At 38.8% G+C, this 23,453-nt stretch overlaps 1 protein-coding gene across 3 annotated transcripts in view; it reads left to right on the top strand.

Moving 5' to 3' along the window:
- The window catches only part of si:ch211-202p1.5 (uncharacterized protein LOC103909337 homolog), a 34,518-nt gene that overhangs the window by 9,103 nt on the left and 1,962 nt on the right, over positions 1–23,453 (top strand). For all 3 annotated transcript variants that reach the window (XM_042390816.1, XM_042390818.1, XM_042390817.1), the window contains exon 3: positions 15,733–15,895. In XM_042390816.1, the coding sequence (XP_042246750.1) occupies positions 15,733–15,895 (163 nt within the window). The remainder of the gene's footprint in view (positions 1–15,732; positions 15,896–23,453) is intronic.

The following is a 23,453-nucleotide window of genomic DNA, read 5'->3' as shown; positions in this document are numbered from 1 at the left end:
CGCTCCATTTCTCTTTCTCCACCACTGTTTTGGTCTTCATCTCTGCTGCCTGTTTTGTGTTCGTCGTGTCACAGCCAGACATCTGAGATCTATTACAGTTTGTTTCAGACAACAGTTTAAATCACAAGACAACACCAGTGTCTTTCGTTGAGCACCTAGGAGACTAAATAAAAACTAATAGCCCTATAACTACAGGAGTGGCTTGACTGAGCTAGTTAAAATGGAAATATATCTTGATGCGATCACTTCTTAAAACCTTGTTTAAACTTCAGAAATATTTAAACTGTGTGTTGTTGAAATTAACCCACCAGCTGATGTCACAATTTGAAAACTTTTCTACAAATGCTTACCAGTGGTGGCAGAAAAAATGTTTTTCATCAGGGCGGCGCCAGAAGAAAAGTCAGTGTTCTTCCTTAAAACAAAATGGTTTTATTGCCTGAATGTATTATCCAAACATGGCTGACCATTCGGTCCAATGAAAACTTTCCACCCAATGTAAAGGCTCAGAAAGCTTTTTCCACTTCCTACAGTATCATGGATTCCCACATGACAGTTTTTGTCTCTTTGACTGAACCTGTTCAACTGTGACCTAAAAATGATAACATCCAAAACATCATTGGTGGCTTAAATATGTTTCAAATTATGATGGACGATCATCCAGTAATAGCTTAGTGACTGTAAAATGGTAAGGCAGGTATTTGTAGAGTTTAAAGGCTCGTGACAAAATAAAAATTTAAATTTAAATCAAACTTCGAAAAAAACCCAAAACAACACAAGAGCAAATGTGTAACATCAGCTGCTAACGTTAGCGTACCTGGCAAACTAGCTTACTAGCTAAAGCAGGAACTTAGTGTTTCTTCCAAGGCCAACATGCCTTAGCTAACTTAGACCATATCCATACTGAGCCAGCTAAATTCATAAATACGTCTTTATTCTCTCCGTTTTGGCCCTCCGTCCAGACTAAAACAGCAGGCTTTTCCAAAATGGCCTCCAGAGTGTGTAAATGTGAAAACACCAGCTTGGCGTTGTAGTGTGTACAGGGAAGATGGAGCTTTGTAGAAACACTATCATATTGCTAACAAAACAGATAGTGGCAGCTTCACCGGAAGAAGAAGAGGAAGAAGAAGAAACACAGTGACATTTACAACAATGGTGGACGGGAACTCTTTATTGTCTACTTTGACTTGTTTAGCATTAAACGTAGCTACCTACCATGTCTCTCTGCTCAAACTGTTATAATCTGCTCGTAGTAAACTATATTTTAAGAAGCAGGAAACAGGAATAGAATACCAATTCTTCTTCACTGGTTTTCTGTGGTTGACTTGCTCATCTTACCCATTTTGGTGTTTTATTGTTGAGGGTGGTATTTGCAGAAACAAGCTGAATCTTCTGCAGTGGACGCATGGCGTTTGTGCATGAAAACTGTCTTATAGATAGACTTAGGGGGTAGCCCAGCTCAGGACATGAACAGGACTGGTCCAGGATGGTACTGTGTAAGAGTTTGGGGGAACGTTAGCAAATTGGATTGGATTTGGGAAAGTTTAGACTCCAGCAACCCCCATCCAATGTTAGATAGCGTTACTGTATGTCCTCATTGATCAGTTCTCATCCTCAAAGCCTTTTCTCTTATAAAAGTGAAACATAATGTTTGAAAATCCAAACAATAAATAATAAATCTAACCTTTGTGCTCCTTAACAAAGTGTGTTTTTCTGTTGCAGACATCCAAACAGAATTATGTTAGAATAACAGTCTGACCCTACATTTTTCCTGATAATATTGCACTTTAGGGCTAACTAGCTAACATTCACTACAAGAACAATACTGCTCCTTTATTTCCATGCTCTTTTAGCTTTAGCCGCAGTCTATTAGCATAATATCATGTATGTAGCCATCGATGTATGTGGACTTTTAGGACCCTTTTGCAGAGTTCACATTTTAAAATAAGGCTACCATTTTATACTAACTTTAAGTAACTAGGTAAAGATGGAAATCATGAACACCTGGGTTTTTAACCATATCTGACTGTTTGCATTGAATCAGCAAAGTCATTCAGATTCATCCTCTGAGGAAAATGAATTTAATATCAATCCATCTAATAGTTATCAAGTTGGAGCAACCAGAATCTCTTAAACTGTGTTTAATATTAATATTATCAGTAGAAGCACTGATTAAATATTGGTTTCTTCTCGTAAACGCTCCTAAAATCATGATTGACATAAAATTAAGAACAGACAGGACGCATTTTTAGGCACAACGCCAGAAACATTATTTTTGAGCTTCGTGTTGAATACTTTTTCATTTTTTCAACATCATCTTTGCCTGTGATATATAATATCCAGGATCCAGTCTGTAAAAATGTTATCTTTATGTCAGCAGAGGAGTTGTGCTGACAACCATCCATCACTAATAGCTGTAATGAATTTATATCTCCCTCTTAAAAAGCTGGCGCCATGTTGTTTCTCGTCTAACCCCTCTGAGGGAGAGCGAGTGGTTCACACATGCATCCATGTACGGTACATCTATCCTCATGAGAACAATCATCCACTCAATGCCTTCATTATATATCCTCAAACATAAGTGGTTCCAAATCTTTTTGGCATGTGATTCCTAGAAATGAAACAGTGTCCGATTTCAACCACTTACTCAAGCTTCATATGTCTATAACCTGTAACCACTTTAGTCAGACAATGGGCCTCATGCAAGCTGCGCTGTTATGTAACTAAGTACATTTACTAAAGTACTGTGTTCAAGTACAAATTTGAGGTACTTGTACTGTAGAGTATTTTCATTTTTATGCTACTTTGTACCTCTACTCCACTACATTTATCTGCCACTTATAGTTACTTTTGAGATTAAGATTTTACATGAAATAATACAGTCACCTTTATGTAAAAGGTGCTATATGAATAAAGTGTATTGATATTATAAAAAAAACTTATGATACACTTATACATGATATATGTATTATGGTATTATTAACATTAATCTACGCAAAGTATCTAAAATTTGCTCCACATTGATGAACTACAACATTAAAATGCTCTTACAAGTATTTGTAAGTGATAAAAACAAACAATATAATAAACTATAATAATATAACACTCTAAAAGAGTGATAGTACTTCTGTACTTTTACTAAAGTAACATTTTGAATTCAGGGCTTTTACTTGTAATGGAGTATTTTTAGATTAGATTAATTTCTACTTTTACTTAAAGGATCTCAATACTTCTTCCACCACATGCATGCAAGAATGGTATGAAGAGATGTGCATGTGAGGGATTTAAGACAATTTGAGGCTAATTTTATGAGTTCAGACCTGTTACGACCTGTACGAGTCATGAACACAAGTTTAACTGAGGGTATCCTACTGATGCAGCTGTTAAGCGGTGGATAAATTGCTTTGAGCATCACACAAGCAGCACAAAATGATTTATTTCACTATCGGAATTTGATCCATTTGGTCCGATAACATTTGGAAAGTTGCATGATTAAATTATTTTATCCCCATTTAAGTTAGCAGAGAGCTAACCAGAAGTTAGGCAGCTCAGCCGGCGAAAGAAAGATGCTCTACGGGCAGAGCATGTGCAGTATGCATTCACCAGCAGACACCAGATTAAAAACTCTGTATACTGTGAAATGCAGAGAGATTTATCTGCCAGTGATAGGCTTAATCAGCGTTGTGTGAACTCGTTTGGCAAGAGCTTGAATGTAACGAACGTTCATTTATATGTAAAAGTTCAGCACTGCAGGTTTAAATATGACACTGAAATAAATTAAAATGAAATATATAATAAACTTAATGCAAAATGAATATTCTGTGGCTGCCAGTTTGCTGAGAGGTTTTTTCAATGTGCTGATGTTTATGTCAGTAGTCGTTGTCAACAGCTGCCTCAGTGTGTTTCTGCAGGTTTCTGTCCAGCTGACAATGTAACATCACCTACTGTAGGCTGTAATATTCTCTCCTCTAATATCTCTGTGACCGTCACATGACCACCTCTCATATTAGAGCTTTGCTTTAGAAAGACGTTTTCTAACATCTAAGTTCATGTCAAAGGAACTAAAAACAGCCTGTAAAGAGACTCAGATGAGCATATTAACACTTATATCTTCTTTCATCTGATTTTTTCTGGCTGGACAGTCAGAGGACACAGTCTGCAGAGATTTTAGTCAGAAAATCAACCTTAAAATGTAAAAGTGAGCGAGACAAAAATAAGATTTTGAAAAACCCCAGTGGAAATAACCCCCTTGTTCTCATACTACAGTCTCTGGTCTATGCCTGCAATTAACAATTATTTTCATCATCAATCAATCTGTCAAATTGCTTGGGTTATAAAATGTCAGAAAATTGTGAAAAATGATGATCACTCTTTCCCAAAACAGTCCCAAGATGACGTTCTCAAATGTCTTGTTCAGTTTACATCATTGAGGAATAAAGAAACCATGAAATATTTACATTTAAGAGGCTGTAACCAGAGAATTTGGGCAGTTTTTCTTGAAAATTGACTCAAAACAATTAACTAATTATCAAAATAGTTGGTGGTTCGCTGGTGGACCATTGATGGAGAGGCGAGCGTGTCTCACTTTCTTCAGCAACAATAAATCTTTTCCAGCCTGTCAAGGGAATCCAAGTGGAGATGTTTGGGCTTTAACAGATCCAAATTAGTCTGTGGGTATACATTGGCCATCGTTTCGGCCTCAGCACCTTTATTACCTCCCAAGAATCCTGAGTCCACCAAGGCTAGAACAACACAAATGGACATGAAATGTTCGCTCGCGTGTTTAAACCCTCACAACTGTGTTCTTTAACCGCTTACACGACAGCGCTGCATACCTACATTGCCCGGCCATGTGCAAGCTGTGATACATGTGAGGAAGGCCGTTGTAGAGCAATAAGCGTTACTGAATTTCCGGCTTCTACCTGCAGAGCGACTCCTGCCAATCCAAACAGCCAGCACATGTATTAGGCGGCTGATCCGCCTTTATATTGTCAAATATTGTCAAACCCTGTGGAGCCGGGCAGACTCTCTCATAACAGGGCAAGAGATTAAACTTTGGCTTGGCAGTCTTCAAACAATGTAGGAGCCTGAACAGAGAGGGGTTTTTTTTGCCTTTTTTGTTCTGGAGCCCACAGATACAAACTAACTTTTGCACGAACACTTGCACATGTATATAAAGTATGCAAAGGTATACGTGCTTATGGGCATACAAATATTTCCCCTTTCCTTTAAATTATGGGTAAAGAAAGCATGCATCGCAATGAGGTGCTGCTCGGAGGATTGAACGAGTGCCAAAAGCAAAACACGTCTCGGAAAAAGTTGTATGTTCACTTCCATAAAGTGAGCTTTGTTGCCTTTAGCAAGGAAACCATAAAAACCTTTAGCTTACAGTCTGATGTCACATTCACTCACATAGAGGGAGAGGTTGGCAAACATCCAGGTTACACTTCTTGTTTTTAGGAAAGTATAATGGCAGCCGCTGAGCCAAAACTCTGCATAAAGGTGGAGATATTTGTGTAAAATCTTTAATTTTGAGTAAAAAAAACTTGTTCCAATCTGGCCCGAGTTTCCTCCAAATCCTCGCAAGATTTTTTATTTCCTCTTGGCTCCCATTGAACATTAAATCACTTCATCATTTGTTTGAGCACAATGTGGCTTTCTAAACCAAGAGAACATTCTTTATATACATATATATGTGTATGTGTGTGTGTTTCTTTTTGGTATCTGTTAATAGACTGTAAAGGTGAAGTTAAAGCTCTGTGGCGTTAACATCTCTGTTCTCTTTATTAATGTTGTCTTTGAAATATTGGCCATGGCGGTGTGGAAACCACCGATAAATCTGATGGATTTCAATGTTTACCAGGATTGTTGTCGACGCTATTGGAGCACATACTGTGGTTTGTCGGTGGCAGATAATAATTGTGTGGTGTTAACGTCTTTTAGTTGGTGTTTTTGTTCAGGAGCAGCATGTTCTGACCACAGTGGGAGTTTAACAAGGATTCAAAAGATTATATTGCCTTGTTCTTCACACTGAGCTCGCACAAAGCGGGAAACGTAACCTTGGAACTGACTTTTCTTCCAGCACCTACATGAGATTCAATTTGTCGCTCTGAGTGGAATATCTCACCTCAACTTTACTACTTGGTGGATTTCCATGAAATTTGGTACAGATTTTCACCTCATCCCACTCCAGCAACACTTAACGTATAAACAATACCTTTAGGATGAGAACATTTTCTTTTTCTTTCTTTCATTATGAGACTGAATCATAAAATGTTCTTTGTAGCACAAATGTAGCACTTCTTTCCTTCTCCATGCACCTTGGAGGTGAAGCTATGTGAAGAAATCTCTGCTCTGCTAAACATCAATACGCCAGCATTGTCACTGTATAGATACATAACATCCAACTGAACATCGGTTTATGTACATTTATGAAAAAATCTCTGTATTTTTTAGTGAAAAATGAGTGAATATATGCACCACATGCTCCTTGAAACGGGCTCAGTCTGTTTCATGGCTGCTCTTGCATTATTCACCTGCACACGTCTGCCTCAGGCACCCACACGTGCAGGTTATAATGAGGTCATCCGTCATTGGACGGGAGTCTTTTAAGTTAAGCTACAGGCCACGGCCTCATGTTTTTAATTTCTGAAATAATTTGTTGAGTTAATCGCTGCTGCGCGTGTGATGACTGAGGTGAGATGGAGGCAGCTACCTCACCGCCTTCTTACTGGCAGTTATAACAAGTTTCAGTGAGTTAATAGTTAGCTGGTGAACATAAATTAGGTATTAATAACATATTATCAGAAAAAATACGGATGTAACTGATTGTAATGTTGTTTAAATAACAGATGTGGAGAAGTGGAAAGCCAAAAGTAAGACAGAAAAGATAACAAGCGATGATTCATGATATTAAACTACATTGGCGAGGAGTTAAAGTGTTGACAGCTGATGAATATGAAAAGTTCTTTTCACTTTTCACTGTAGACAAACCTGATGGCTGATGATGAGTTGAGTGACCTGTCCATCTGTCAGCTCATAAAACTGGGAGGACATGATGAGTGATACTTCTGTATCAGTATAACGTCATAAATTCTAGATGTCTCAAAGGGAAGAAACTCGAACCGCCACACAGCTGGATGCAGAGTTTAAAATCTGTGAGGGATTGTCAGTTTGAGTTTGGTAAACTGTATATATTGTATACTCAGTGTTGGAATGTAACTAAGTACATTTACTCAAGTACTGTACTTTTGAGGTACTTGTACTTTACTTGAGTATTTCCATGTGATGCTACTTTATACTTCCACTCCACTACATTTCAGAGGGAAATATTGTACTTTCTGCTCCACTGCGTTTATTTGACAGCTTTAGTTACTTTTCAGATGAAGATTTGACACAATGGATAATATAACAAGCTTTTAAAATATAACACATTGTAAATGTGTTATATTTTAAAAGCAGTGTGTAGTCGGGGTCACATTTCACATGTCTATGAGTTGTTAACAGCTCCACCAAATAGTGATTTTTCTCTCCAAAATTCTCACATGGTTTCATTTCAATAAATGTTCAAATGATCCAATAGTTCACCAAAAATCAAAGATTAGAGAAAAAGTCCAAAAACTGAAAACAGATTTGTGTATCAGAACTTTGTTTTTTCTTCTTTCCTCTCCCATTAATCATCTCACGACTCTTCAGATTTATCTGGTGACCCTTTGGAGGGGCCCCGACCCCTAGTTTGGGAACCACTGGACTAAACTAGCTAACTGTATATAAAGTAGTTGAAACTAGCTCCACCTCCAGCAGCTACAACAGTAACATGCTGCTCTAACACTGATGCTTCACTATTAATAATATAATGATGTCATATATAATAATATATCAGTCAGAGGGACCAAACCACTACTTTTACTGCAATACTGTAACTACATCAAGCTCATAATACTTATGTACTTTTACTGTAGTAGGATTTTTCATGCAGGACCTTTACTTGTAATGGAGTATTTGTATATTGCTGTATTGGTGCTTTTACTTAAGTAAAGGATCTGAATACTTCTTCCACCACTAGGTATACTTTTGTACTGTATATTTTTAAATGTATAGTTTATAACTGATGATATACTATATTAATTTAAATACTCTGTTCTGATTGGGTAGTTAAGTAGTTGATTTGTTGAGCAATGTGTTTCCATGCATCATTTTTCTTATTCAACCCCCGATAAAGCTTTCCTCCGTTTTATTAGATGTGTTTTTATGCAGATGGAGAAGAATTAAGAGAAAAAACTTTATGTCTAATTCAAATCTAATTTGAACTCTTCTGCCTCTGTTTCATGAGGGAATCAAGACAAGCGTGATATTTCCTGCACATCAGAGGACATTCGCATAAAGTTGAACCTTTCTCAGCTTCCCCACGTTGTGCCGTTCAGGTCTTTCAAGGTTCAGTTCACAAAAGATCCTGAGTCTGTATGTATCAATGGGATGTGAGAATGTGTGCATGTTTCTCCTACACAAGTCCTTACACTTAAATGACAAGATAATTTTCTCAATTTAAGGGCCCAAATATATTCAGTTAATCATCAAACAGGGAAAAGCAGCAGATCTCAGGAGTTTGGAAGGTCTGAAACGAAAAAATTTCTGTCATTTTGGCTTGAGAGGCGACTCAGGTGATTGATCGACTGTCAAAATGAGAGAGTGGTGATAAAATGTTCTCAGATTGAAACAAATGGAGAATAAATCCTCGATTCCTGCCAATCATGACAACAACCACGCTCTGATATTTGAACCTGATCAAATAAATTTAACATAACACAACATACTACTATTAAAAAACTCTGAATGCAAATACAGCTCAGAGGATGTTGATGATGTTTTCAATATAAATATTTCAATAATTCAAGATGCCTGGTAGAAGATATTTAGAAAGAGCTATCTCAGAGTCAGAGATCAAGGCTGCAGTCAAGATGTTGGCGTCTGGTAAAGCAGCAGGGGAGGACGGTTATACTGTTAGTTTTATAAATGCTTTCAAGATGCATCGATTCCCTTCCTCACGTTATTATATAACGATATAACGGTCAAGAAGTAAAAGCGACAGAGTTGTGTGTATACGTTATGAAATAGGGAACTCGTGATTGCAAGTTGTAAACTGTCACACGAGTAAAAACGGCCTGAGAAGTGACTGATCGATCTGTCTTCATGTAATGTTCCCGCCTCATGACTCACTTAACTAATCTACTGGTCATGAACCCTCTGTATTATCTTTGTCTTTTATTTTATTTTATCTTAGTTTTTTTTGGTATCCAAGAGTGATTCGAGTCATTTGTCAGTGTCATGATCTTTACCAAAACTATTCAGATAAGAGATTTTTTTTTGATGTTTCATTCGGTTGAGTTTAAACACAAACCTGACTTTGGTTTGGGAAATATTTCAGTTTGGGTTAAAGGAATCCAGCTGTCGGAAGGAGACAGAATGCAAACCAGAAGTCTGTGGTGTGAATTTTTACACCGAAGTCAGACTACTTACTACTTTCACTTATTCTTCTGAGAGAAAGTAGTAAATAATAATAGTAATAATTTGTACTGCACTTTTCATTCATGGTGAGTCTGAAAGTGCTACAGCAATAAAAACATAAAAGAGTTAAGATGAAAACGCCTTCCTGAATGAATAGAAAGGTTTTTAGGCCTTTTTTTAAAAGAGACTAGGGTCTGTGCTGCCCTCAGATGGTCAGGAAAGCTGCTCCACTGGCGTGATGCAGCAGAGCAGAGGGCTCAATCCCCCCATGGTGCAGAGCTTAGTACTGGGAGCCCAGAGGAGCAAGCTGCTGGCAGATCTGAGGGTTGCAGATGGAGGTTTTTTTTTTTTTGGTATGATCAGTTCCTGTTGATAGAGAGGCGCCTGTCTGTTGATGGATTTGTATGTGAGTAGCAGGACTTTGTAGTCAATCCTGAAGGAGACAAGGAGCCAGTGCAATGAAAACAGAATAGATGTTATGTGTTCTCTCATCAGGATCCTGGCAGCGCTGCTCTGAATGTACTGGAGCTTCTGGATGCTCCTGCCAGGGATCCACGTGAAGCTGCACATTGCAGTAGTCCAGTCTGGAGGATATGCATAAGAGTTACTTGTCAGGGAAAAATAAACTTTAAGTCAATTATTTGTGCACTTCATTCATCAGCAGATGTTTGCTCAGTTGTCATCTTTAGTTAGTTGTCAGTACTTGTGACCTAAGTATTTAACTTCTGTCATGTGATAAAAAGGTGGTCTTGTATAAGAGGAGTTTGAGTTCTTTTGTCAAACTACTATTTCCATCGTCAAAAATGAACTTTTTTTGGCGTTTGAACAAATTATGCTGTCATAGAACTGACAGTATTTTCCTAAAATAACATCCGAACTTTGTAATTTCCTTATCAGTTATTGTTAAATGTTGGTATATTATGAAATAGGGGACGAGATAAAAATCTGAAAGTTGAAAATTGCTCCAAAACATTTCAACATCTGAAAGGCGAGAGCATCACTAGATCTCCCCCCCCCCCCTCAGTCCGAGGATTTGAACCTGCAACCTTTTGCTGCTTGTCTAACCTCACCAGGATATTGCATGAGTGCATGTTTGTACATGTGTCTGTTTTTTCGGAGGATATGTGATGACCGTGGATGAAAAGCACAACATCTCCCTGCCAAATTGATTTGAACCCGTATCATTCTCCTCAGCAGAAGCACAAAACACTTCAGTTCTGCCCAGTTTGACTTGGCAGCGCGGAAACATGCAAACCATGAGGAGGGCTGTGTTTGCTTTCTGTGTATGCACGCTGCAAGACAAACTCCAGATAAGGAGGCGGTGTGACGCTCCGGTCTTCACCTTTTAAAAGTCTAGCCAATCTGGACAATAACATTTTTGATTTCAAATTGATCTAATACCCCTAAAATATTCATAATCCTCTATATACAAGTGCTAAGCACGGACTCAAGTTGTATAAAACGGACCAGATGTTCTGTAATTATTTTCTTATCTGCTAAAAGAGAACAATTTTATTCTTCTTTGGACCGAAGTGCAGTTTTTCTGACATTCTTGCTTCAACAAACGCCCCATTCATCAGGCCTCATTGTCAGAGTTGTAAAGTGAGTAGAAGTCAATGATGCTTCATGTCTGGATGTCTTTAAGTGGACAAAAAGTCACTATAAAGGAAACATGTAAGAGCAAGTTATTCTTAGTATCAACATCTGAACAAAAACAGCACACAGCAGTAAAAAAATACAAAAAATTATATGAATTTATCACATAAAAATGCACATCTCAACAAAAATAAATACATAAAATATACAAAAAATAAAAATAAAGTATAGAAAAAAGGATATTTTACCGCTTGATTATTGGAAAACTTGTTGGATACGTCACAAAACCTTCAAATGATGAAGTTCCGCGTGAGTGGAAGTCAATGGTGCTTCAAGTCTGGAAAGTTTGAGGCTTTAAGTGGGCAAAAGCTTTAAAAAGTAACAAGGTTACAGAACAATCTCGACAAAAACCAACACACGTTAGTAAATAAGTAAATAAATATACAAAAACTCAAGATTAAACTCTTTTAAAAAAAGAAATAAAGTAAAATTTGAAGCAGGAAAGAGAGAGGGGGGGTGAGTTTATACTGCTTGAATGATAAAGTTCTGCTTTTTCGTGGCATTATCATGATTTTAAATGTGTATTTTAATTTGGCTCATGTTTTGATGATGATAAACATGCAATTTTATAAAATGCTTAAGTGTCTGGCAATGATAAGAAAGACATAAACTCTGCTGTTTGAAGTCACAGTGAACACAGGTTGGAGCAGAACAGAAGTTACATTCTTCTCGCTCATTATCTCTTTATGAGATGATGTCTGTCTGGCAGGCAGCAGCGCTGCTGACAGATCTGGATCACGCAGGTGAACAAACTACTTCACACGACAACAGGTGTGTCTCTGCAGGGCAGCGCTGCGATGTGACGTGTGCCGATTTTATCCTCTTAACTACAGTCGGAAGTCCAGGTCACATAATGAAGCTGAGAGCAGCAGTGAAGAAAGTACACAGATCTTTAACTTAAGGGAGGAGTTCACAATTTATTATATTTATATCTTAAAACAACAGTCAGGAGCCCGAATAAACATTGAAACATGTTTTTCTTGCTGTAATCATACTGACCATTAGAAGATCCCTTCATGCACTTATAATGTAAGTGATATGATTGATATGACAAGTAAAAGTCATATATTCAAACTTTCACTTGAGCAAATGTACAAAAGTAGCATAAAAATATACTTAAAGTATAAATCATGCAGAATGGCCCATTTCAGAATGATGTACAGTATATTATTGGATTATAATTATTGATGCATTAGTGTATACATCACTTTAAAGTTGTGGTTTAGGCTGATTTTAATTTAGATTTAGCTTGTGAGACCCCCCTGAGATCAATAAAGTTTTATCTGATTCTTACCTATAATAATACGTTCCTATTTTGTATTGTTAATCTAAATCTGCAAGTTATCAAATAGATGTAGTGGAGTAACAGAAACTGAAAACACTCAAGTGCCACTACCTAAAAATTGTGCAGTTGTTAGTCACTTTCCACCTCTGACTGTAAGCAGTGTGATGTTGTTATTAGTGTTGCAACAGGGAGGAGGTCAGGATGAGTCAATAAAGTTTGTCATGTTGATTTGGGAGACTGTTTCATAACGGTGGTTTCCTTCAAACATGACCACAATCTTTTCTGTAAACTTTCCCAAGTGATTTTTTAAAATCCAAACAATCCTTTTCTGACTTTAAACCTGCATATAACTGATATTTTGACCACCAGTTTGGTGAATTTAAGTCCAATATTCACTCTCTTTTAGCTCTGTTTCTGCTCTCTACCAACTCCTGAGGGAAATATCTGGCTCTTTAGCTGCGAAATACTCCACTATGTTCACCAGCTAGTCTAAAGCTAACTGTTTCTGTTTGTCATTTGGTGCTGAGCAGGTAGTGTACAGTAGCTTTTTCTCTGAAAACAGCTTCCTGCTGCAGCCGAAAACGACGCTATGAGAGCGCTGAGAGTGAACCAAAACAAGTTGCAGCCGGACAGATAAACAATGTGCTGAAACTAAAGCTACTTAATCTCCAGAAAGAACATTGAAATTGGACAATTCTGCAAAACACTGGATTATATTTGATGAAACTAAACTAAAGTATGGTTAAAGCAGCTGAATGGATATTTTCCATAACTTTATTTACAATTTTCTATAACATTTTGCCTAGTCTGTGCCTCTGTATCTTTAGTTTAGTATCACTTAGAGTAATGTTGACTGTCTGATGGTAAATATGAAAGAGTTACCTTTCAGAAAGGATCACGATCATGACAGTAATCCATAAAATTCAACAATAGTAAACATTTTATTTCAGATATGTCGTTTATAGACTTGTGGTTAATTATCTGATTTATGTTGCAAACTTTTTGCATTCCTTTTCTTTTACTAAGTAAAAAACATGTATTAGCTTGTGATTGAGTAAGGTTCACATTGTTACACTGATGTCAGAGCAGGAAAGGCTGCAGCATGAGCGTTTTGGACTAATAGCAGCTTCTCTGGAGACTTTACATAAAAAACCAAGCTTAAATATTTGATGCACAAAATAACACTTCTTCTCACCATAAATGGTACAAGTCTGTTCTTTATATTGCTACATATAAATCATGTAAATTCCTCTTGAGACACTCAAACGTTCCTCTGTGTGCACTGAGAGCAGGATCAAAGTCTGTCTGTGGGCTTTATGGGCTCTGTGTGTGTGTGTGTGTGTGTGTGAGAGAGAGAGAGAGAGAAAGAACCAGATATACATGACAGTATAAGTTTGTACAGTTCAGAGGCAGAGCGCTGTACCATTGACTGTCAACGTCTGAGAGGCGTCTATGTACAGATAAAATTAATTGTTGCTCAATTTAACAGTTTTAAAGCCAAATGATGTTATATTAGTATACAGTTGACATTAAAGTCCAACTGAAACTGAAGTTTTTCTACTACAGCAACATATCTGGTCTGTAAATCACTTCCTGTGTTCTCCTGAATCTGAAACTTATATTTAAAATTCTTTGGTTTCCTGATGGTTCCCCCTAGTTTTACATTATTCCGATCAAATATTGTTCCACTCAAATAGCTGGAGTCCTTATTTCCATACAGCAAATCAAATCTTGCATTAAGCGATAACATGTTCTATCATAGGCAGAGCAGACGGTCACACTGAGCCTGATTGCATCCTGCTACACAACACAAGAGGCACACAGACTCTGAACAACAACCCACATTAGCTTTCCTGCTAAAGACTCCTTCTTATCTAATTTACAAACATGAACACACATCTTGTCCTGCATCTTAGCTTGTTGAACGAGCCACCAGACAAATATTCACCGGGGAAAAGTGCACCACAGATGTCAGTTAGCAGGCTAGACAGCTAATTAGCTGCTCAGCTGCAGCACATTAAACAGCATGTAGTGTGCAGATGTCACTTCAGACCCGTTAAATGCTGTTTTGGTCGTTGCTCTTCAAAATCCCTGTTAGTAAGTCTGTCCATGACTTGTAGCTACTGCAGTTTGTTTACTTTGTCTCCATTCATAAAGTGTAACACTGCTGGCCTGCCAGCTGCTGTCAATCAAACACAGACACCAACACGCCCCCCCCAGCTGCAACTCCTCCAGTCAGCTGAGATATGCCTACAAATGGCTGTACGTTCCTTTGTCACTAAGGTTTTTCCACGTCTTCTTCACATTGTCCACTCACATATTTCAAATCTGATTCAGCTCCAACATGTATAGGTGGATTTGAGAAGTTTCCATTTCAAATAAAGAAGAAGAAAAAGAAATGAAAATCCTGCTACTATAGTTTGTTTACGTAGCCTCTGGAGGCAGAGGAAGCTTCCTGAAGCTGACCAATCAGAACAGAGTGGGCTCACCTTAAAGGTGTGCAGAATCTAGCGGAACAGACTTGGCAAAAATGGAATCAGTATGTTTTAATGTATCATCAGTTTTAGTTTGTTGTGTTGTCATTACCACCGAATGAGCCCTTTATATCTATATACAGAGTGGGTTTTCTTACACAGAGCCTTCCATGTTGCACCGCCATGTTTCTACAGAGGCCCAGAATGAACAAACCAAACACTAGCTCTAAAGAGGGCCTTTCATGGGTTTGGTGGGTTTGGTGGCCACCGTAGGTTCTCCTACATGCTTGGAGGGGGGGGTGGGGATTCAGTTTGTTTCACCACTAGATGCCACTTAATCCTACACATTGCACCTTTAAAGAGACAGGAGCTAAAACGGCCTGTTTCAGACAGAGGCTGAACTGAGGGGCTGCATAAAAGGCCAGTTAAAGATGAATAAGGAGATTTTAACTGTACATCATGCAAAAATATTCCAGTAGAATATAAATATAGACCTGGTAATGTGCAGGATATGTTCAATTTAAGCCAGTGCCTCATTTAGATGTTGAAATCCTGCCTCTACAGAGACTCCATGCTGTAAATCTGATAAAACTGTTGTTTTTCTGGAGCACTGATTAGTGATTTTATTCTCCCCCCTGTGGTCAAAACTTTGGATAAATAAATAAATTTCTGTTTTAGGACTGGGAGCCACACACAATTTCCTTTGTTATACAGTAGAGTTGTAGTTGATGGTTTTGTGGATGTTTGTTTCTCATTAAAGCTTCTGAAACAATAAAGATCAGTCTAAATTAACACCTTTTCCCATCTGCTTTGCAGCCTCTACCTTTTCTGTTATGGGTCCCACGGCAGAGGAGGGCCCCACAGCGCAGCTCACCCACATGGCCCACCGGCGGGAGAAACGCTGCTCTTGCGAGAACCAGAAAGACAAGGAGTGTATTTTCTTCTGCCACATTGGCATCGTCTGGGTCAACACCCCGAGGTGAGTCTGCCGTCAGCGAGGCGAGGGAGAGGAATATTAAACATCTCAGACGTTTGTTTTCACAGAAATGGAGCACTACAATAAATCTTAGTGTTAAAACAACAAAGATAAGATGCAATCAATAATGTGCGATAGGGATAAGAAGCTCAGAGGGGCTGACTGCAGCAGTAGCTGGAGGTTTATGGGGGAGGATGGGAGGTGTTCACACAGCTGCTTCAGTCCAAAACTAAGATAAACCTCCGGTATTCTGGGAGGTCAGCACTTTTCAGAGAAGATAAAAGGATACAGGGCTACAGGCACAATTAGATTAGCCTGTTACTCATATTTTATGACCTTATAAATCACAGAGAGATTAGAAAGTTTGTCTTGGAAGATGGAAAAAAAATCAACTGATCATATTCAAAATAGAAGATAAAGCTAGTTGTTTCATTCAACAAAAACTGTTAATTAGCGTCATCAACATCAAATGACGTTTTATCAGTTTGAAACTTTTGAATTTTGGTGATGGGATGACTCTTCTTTTACATTTGGATTATGAATTGTGCCTTTAAGTAATTTTTATTGTAAATGAAAGCTTTGTAAGTATGAAATCCAACAATTCTCAAGTAAAATATCTGAGTAGAAATGTGCCAGTACAGCGTTTCTCATTACACATATTTAGTTTTCTTTAAGTTAGTGTCAGTTGGATATATACATATATACTGTACATATATATTATTCTACCCTCCATTACATATAAACTAAAAGAGTCATATACTGAATGTGTCTTCTGTTTTCAAAGAAAATCTAATTCATCTTGTTCTGTGTTTGGCTGACATGAACCTTTAGTTTCTTTATGTTTGCTCTCTGAGAAAATAAATGAAGAGGGAGGGTGTAGTTGGCTTCACGGTAAGCGTGTGCCCTCCGAAATACAGTCTGTGCATTATGTTGGAACTTCAGCTGCGCTTCATGTAACGACAGATGTGCTAACAGCTCTGTGAGGCTGAACGTAGGGACAGAGTTGCTTTGAACTAAATGCTAACATGCACGTTTGCTAATCAGTGCTAAACACAAAGTGCAACTGAGGCTGATGGGAATGTCGATAGTTTTGCAGGTATTCTGTGTCATAAATCAGTGTTGGTATGTTTTTCCATTTCATGTATTTGTGATTCCTATAAGATGTGATTTCACCTTCAGTCATTTCATGAAATCAGTACCATTTTCTGCTTTAAACATTCAAGCAACCATAGTATTCAACACTTTTATTGTAAAAGTGAGTCATGTCGGTCTGTGGCCTTCATCAGGGTCAGGGCCTCACCTAACAGCATCTGACACCCCTACCCCATACCTTTCTGACACTGATATTTAGAAATGCCAAAATTGACAATTTTTTTCCTTGGAAAGACAAACAATCCAGCAACTAACTTCATGTACTGATCATACAGGTGTGTGGAAGTGTGGAAGTAGGTTTAAACTTCTCTCTTTTTTTATTTTATCATCATTTTATCATTGTGTTGAGACTACAATATACACATAAGATACAGAATTCTTGGATAAAGATAAAGGAGGCAGCGGGATGCAGCCAGGAGTAGGCTTTAGCCAGCTTTCCATCCCAATGTTAAACGCAAATTTTAACCAAATTTCTATAAAGTCGGCAAAAGAAGATTCAAATAAATCCTTATTTCCATCCACTCCTGTTGTGTGAATATTGGGAGATAAACAGATGGTGGTGTTAGTGCTCCAGTCAGTGCCATTATACCATTGCAGAAGAAGAGGAGGCAATGAGATGATGTCGTTAAAAGCGCGGCAGCCAAAGCTCAAACAATGGAAAACCATTGAGTATCCGGCCTTCTTAGAGTCTCTGGGTGGGGCCCTGGAGAGTCCATAGTTCTGCTGGGGGACTTAAATGCTCACGTGGGCAATGAGGAGGGCAAGGAGACCCCTTGGCAGACGCAGAACATGCTGGAGGGACGACATATCTCCTCTGGCTTGGGAAGCCTTGGGATCCCCCAGGAGGAGATGGTGGGCTTTGTTAGGGTGAAGGATGTCTGGGTTTCCTTACTCAGTCTGATGTCACCGCAACTCGGTCCAGGATAACCGGTGCAAAATGGATGGATGGAAATACTTTAACACCTCAGACAACAGGAAACAATTATATTATTTCAAGATTGTTTTGTATTTTTGGCGTTTCCACTCAGGTTTTTATGCGCAACAATGCAAATAAAAACAGGTGGCTGAAAATGAACCTACAGCTTTTCACCCCGCCTTCGAGTTTAGCCATTTAGGAGTATTAGAAACAGGGATTGCCTTTGGACGTAGTTGGACAACATATTGTCAACTTGGAGACTACTGGCAGGAAGTTCAGGAACCTGTGATAACAGTGAACCCTCTGAAGTCGTGTCTTGTTTTGAACTGGCTGAAGGGTAAATCACTGGAATCCCAAATACAGAAATGACAAAATTTACAATAAAACAATGTTGTTGGTTTAAATATTAATGTTTTCTCCAGGCAGACTATTAAACTCATCTCTGTATTATTCCATCAGCGCAGAAACCTTCTTCTTCCAATTTTAAATTTCCTCTCCTCAAATAAGAACCAGACTGTCTTCACAATTGGTAGCGATTAACTTCATTTTAGTTCAGTATGCATAAGCAATGAGTGAGCAGTCAGATGTGGTGGAGCTAATAAGAAAGAGCACCTTTGCTAATGAAGAATAATTACTGCCATGTTTCCTCTTGCTGTTTCTAAATACCCTGTTTTAACCCTTTAACACAAACCCACCAAGGAGACCACAAAGAGCCTGAAATAACTGTGACCCTTCAAAACAGTTAACCCCTCACAGCCCGCTCACATTTCTGTGTCTAGAAGCACTTCATAAGTTCAGATCATACCTGCTGATGCCATCAGCGACTTTACTGAACATCTAAGGATTTTATTCCAGCTGTAAAATGGATTTTGTAGTTTTTTTTCTTTTGAGTATGTTGCAGGATACTGTGCTGTAGGTGTCTCCATGTCATTCCAATAAGTCACATTCGAAATTAATTAACTTGAGAGGTGTCACCAAAATAGCTTCCAGAGAAGAGATAAAAACAGCTCCTGCAGTGGTGGGACCCTCTCACTAAGCCTCAGACTGTTAGTTTAATCTAAACATAGCAGCGTGGTAAAAAGCAATCTTCCTGCCTTCATCATAAAGACCTTTTTAAACGGCAGTGGCTGTGACTAACTACACCACTAAACCCTGAGGGCCACACAGAGTTTTCCTCTGCAGCACCTCCTGCAGTGTAAAAATACACTTTTGTTTCAAATGTCAACTAGTGAGTTTTTTTTAAATTTTAGGATCCAAATATGACAGCTTTCAAAATGTCAGAATTTTCTTTCTCTACAAACCTGCTCTGATAGTATTTAAAATTTCACAAGGAAATAATAAGTATCTTGATTTTCACCCATTTTAACAAATAATACTGAAGCTTAATCAGGAAATGTCATTGAGATAAAGATGTGATAACAGATTACTTTTACACAAAATCACAATAAGACTGTTAGTTCATACAAAACAATCATCAAACACACTCACAGACACACTAATAAAACAAATATTTTATCATTTATATATATATAATACTGTATATACTGTATATATGTAAAACAGCAAATATTATGAAAAATATGAGCAGATCCAAAGGTCTGGACCAAGGCAACCTTTAATTGGATTATTAGATCTTTTTCAGAATAGAAATCTCTTCTATTGTGTCGGAGCTCGTCTGCATCACACAGGTTTCCACCAGAAAAGTGGCACATCAGTTTAAGTTTTCACCAAGATTTTATGTCTCCACAAATCGTAAAGTTGTTGTTTCCTGCCTCAAGAAGATGCTGAAAACAGCGTTTTACACTGAACATGGTCCTCTTGCAATGAGCACAGCGCAGAGGGCTTCTATTGCAAATTATATTTTTAATCTATTCCAAAAATCCCAAAATTTAAAACTAAAAAACTATAATAATGAGCACCCAACTATGCATATTAGCAGAGGAAACATAAGGATAAGGCTGGCGATTTTCTATATTTGAAAATGGCAAGTAGTTCTGTGGAAGATAAAGCTATTCTCTTTAGAGACTGAAAACATGATCGCTGTTATTAGTCTTTGGAGCCATTTCTAAACAAACTAATATGACCAAAACTTTATAATTTAATTTACAACTACAAGACAACCTGATGTTGTTGTAGTCTGAGTTGAAAACGTGTCACCCAACTGCACCTAAAGGTATAAGTTGTTTCTACCTGAACGAGCACACTCAAAGGCATCCCACCTCCCAAAGCTCTCTGCAAAAACTCTGTCTTTGTGTATCTTTGTAGTCTCGACACAAAGAATCCTACAAATTTAAACAACAGAGCACCCTTTCAGACACTCTCTCCTTGAGGACAATCATGGTGTTACACTCAGTTGTTCACAAAAAAAGTGACAGAAGTAGTCGTAGTGTGAAGAATGAAAGAGGAGAGCCTGAAAGAGAAGTTCAAACCTCCGAACACCTGGCAAATCATGGCATGAAGTGGGAGTGATTGTCAGATGTAGGGTGGAGGAGGTTTCTGAAACTGTTTGACAATCCGACAAGCGGTTCATCTGAGGCCTTAATGAAATGCAGGTCGGGCATGTTATGACTTTCGTTCAGGAGACCTGACAATTAATGTTCAGTCATTTTAACCATAACCGCAGTCCCCCTCTCACCTTAACCATGCTGCTTTTTCCATGTGCAGATGTTGTGAAAGAAGAGTAAATTGAATGTAATCCAGGGTTTTGCAGAATCGTCTGATATCAGTATAGTAGGGTTGCATTTAACCCATCCACAGTATGAAACACAGCTTTGAAAAGATTTAAGTGAAGCAGATGAGTCCAACAGGATTTTGGTGCAGTGGAACCATAACTCATTCAGCTACAGTTCACATAGTTCAGGTCACTTAGATTTATTCGTCATGTATGGAATCAAAGTAAAAACAATAACTAAAACAGGTTCAGCTCACTGACCCTTTGACATATGCAATTAGAAGTAAAGAAGAAAGTGGAGCCAACAGAGTTATCAAAACAATATGAATGTTAACAAAGTGTTGAGATAAAAGATAAATGATATAGCAGAAATGAGCAGCCAGGAGTAATGAAGGACAGCGGACAGCAGAGGAGGAATGGGAGATGAAAGGGTAACATTTAAATCAACGGCCACAAAAGAGGAAATGGGAGCCAGATGTGGTGCCAATTAAGGAGGAAAAAAGACACAAAGCCTTATTAAAAGATTTGTCACAACTGGACCGAAATTTAAATTCAGACTGTTTGAAATTCAATTATGTGATTATATTTGATGTGATTTACAAATAGTAAAGGAGAAACATGAGTTGTATTTTAAGGTATAGTCTTGTTGTGACATAAATGTAGTGCTGTTAAGCCACTGGCATCTGCTGGCAGTTTTCTAGTCAACCCTGCCAGTAATCCAGCAGTGGATCCACCTCCAACCTGCTGCCGGCTGCAGGCTGGCTGGGAGCCTTCACAGCGGTTACACTGGCACCAGACAGATTAGCAGCACAATGACACAGTGCAACTACACTGCAGTAAAAGAAACTTGAGAGTCTGCTGAAGCAATAAATCTTGGGAAACATGATGATATGCTAATATGGGATTAACACTGATAATTACAGAATATATCACCTATGTCGTTTTTACAGACATGCATGTTCTCTAGATGATGAATCTTAAATTAACAACAGAGGCTGCATGGATTTATATTCACAGTGGACACGACAACAAGATGTGTTGCAACAGCTAATCTCTAAGTTTGTGTGTAAAGTAACATATAACTAGTTTCAAATTAGTGATTTTAAAAAATCAGGTTGCACCATTAAAACTTCACAAATATCTTATCTAGTAAAAACTTAAGTAAATTGCTTGCCAGGAAACATCTGTAGCACCATCCAATGAGTAGGAAATGACTATAACAGCTGTAACATAACTTCCAAAAGTTACTTAGGAGCCAAGAGATAAAATAAAGTGAAATTTCAATCCTTTGTGAATGTAGGTGTGACTTTGTTTTTTTGTTTTTTTTATCTGTATACCTGAGAAATGTGTGTTTTAGAATTAGTAGTATTGATGTAGTTTACAGTGAGTGGGAAATATCTCATTATGCTAAGCTAACCAATATTATTTGGTCATTTAGTCTAATGTTATTGGTTTAGTAATTTGAGGTATATTGTATTTTTTCTGTGAAATGTAGTGTCAGGTCAGATATGTTGACCATATTCCATATTACATCAGATATTAGCAAACTAATCTTAGCTTTGTCAACTGCTATCAAGCAAACACAGACATGACACACCCCTCACACTGCTGTCAATCAAACACAGACACCGACATGCCCCTCCAGCTGCTGTCAAACACAGACACCGACATGCCCCTCCCGCTGCTGTCAATCAAACACAGACACCGACATGCCCCTCCAGCTGCTGTCAAACACAGACACCGACACGCCGCTTCAGCTGATGTCAATCAAACACAGACACGTCATGCCCCTCCAGCTGCTGTCAATCAAACAGAGACACCGACACGCCCCTCCAGCTGCTGTCAATCAAACACAGATACGACACGCCCCTCCAGCTGCTGTCAATCAAACACAGATACCGACACACCCCTCCAGCTGCTGTCAATCAAACACAGACACCTACATGCCCCTGCAGCTGCTGTCAAACACAAACACCGACACGCCGCTCCAGCTGCTGTCAATCAAACACAGACATATCATGCCCCTCCAGCTGCTGTCAATCAAACACAGACACCGACACGCCCCTCCAGCTGCTGTCAATCAAACACAGATACCGACATGCCCCTCCAGCTGCTGTCAATCAGACACAGACACTGACACACCCCTCCCACTGCTGTCAATCAAACACAGACATCAACACACCCCTCCAGCTGCTGTCAAACACAGACACCGACACGCCCCCTCCAGCTGCTGTCAATCAAACACAGACAACGACACGCCCCTCCCACTGCTGTCAATCAAACACAGACACCTACATGCCCCTCCAGCTGCTGTCAAACACAGACACCGACACGCCTCTCCCGCTGCTGTCAATCAAACACAGACACCGACACGCCCCTCCCACTGCTGTCAATCAAACACAGACACCTACACGCCCCTCCAGCTGCTGTCAAACACAGACACCAACACGCCGCTCCAGCTGCTGTCAATCAAACACAAACACGTCACACCCCTCCGGCTGCTGTCAATCAAACACAGACACCGACACGCCCCTCCAGCTGCTGTCAATCAAACACAGACACCGACATGCCCCCTCCAGCTGCTGTCAATCAAACACAGACACCGACACGCCCCTCCCGCTGCTGTCAATCAAACACAGACACCGTCACGCCCCTCCAGCTGCTGTCAATCAAACACAGACACGTCACGCCCCTCCAGCTTCTGTCAATCAAACACAGACACGTCACGCCCCTCCAGCTTCTGTCAATCAAACACAGATACTGACACGCCCCTCCAAAAAAGAGCATTTGGGAGTTTTTCCCCAAAGAAACCTTTTACTTTT

The sequence above is a fragment of the Thunnus maccoyii genome, chromosome 17, assembly GCF_910596095.1.
Source record: "Thunnus maccoyii chromosome 17, fThuMac1.1, whole genome shotgun sequence".
NCBI lineage: Eukaryota > Metazoa > Chordata > Actinopteri > Scombriformes > Scombridae > Thunnus > Thunnus maccoyii.
The sequence above is the reverse complement of the archived record's forward strand: the minus strand, read 5'-3'. Positions and strand labels throughout refer to the sequence as shown.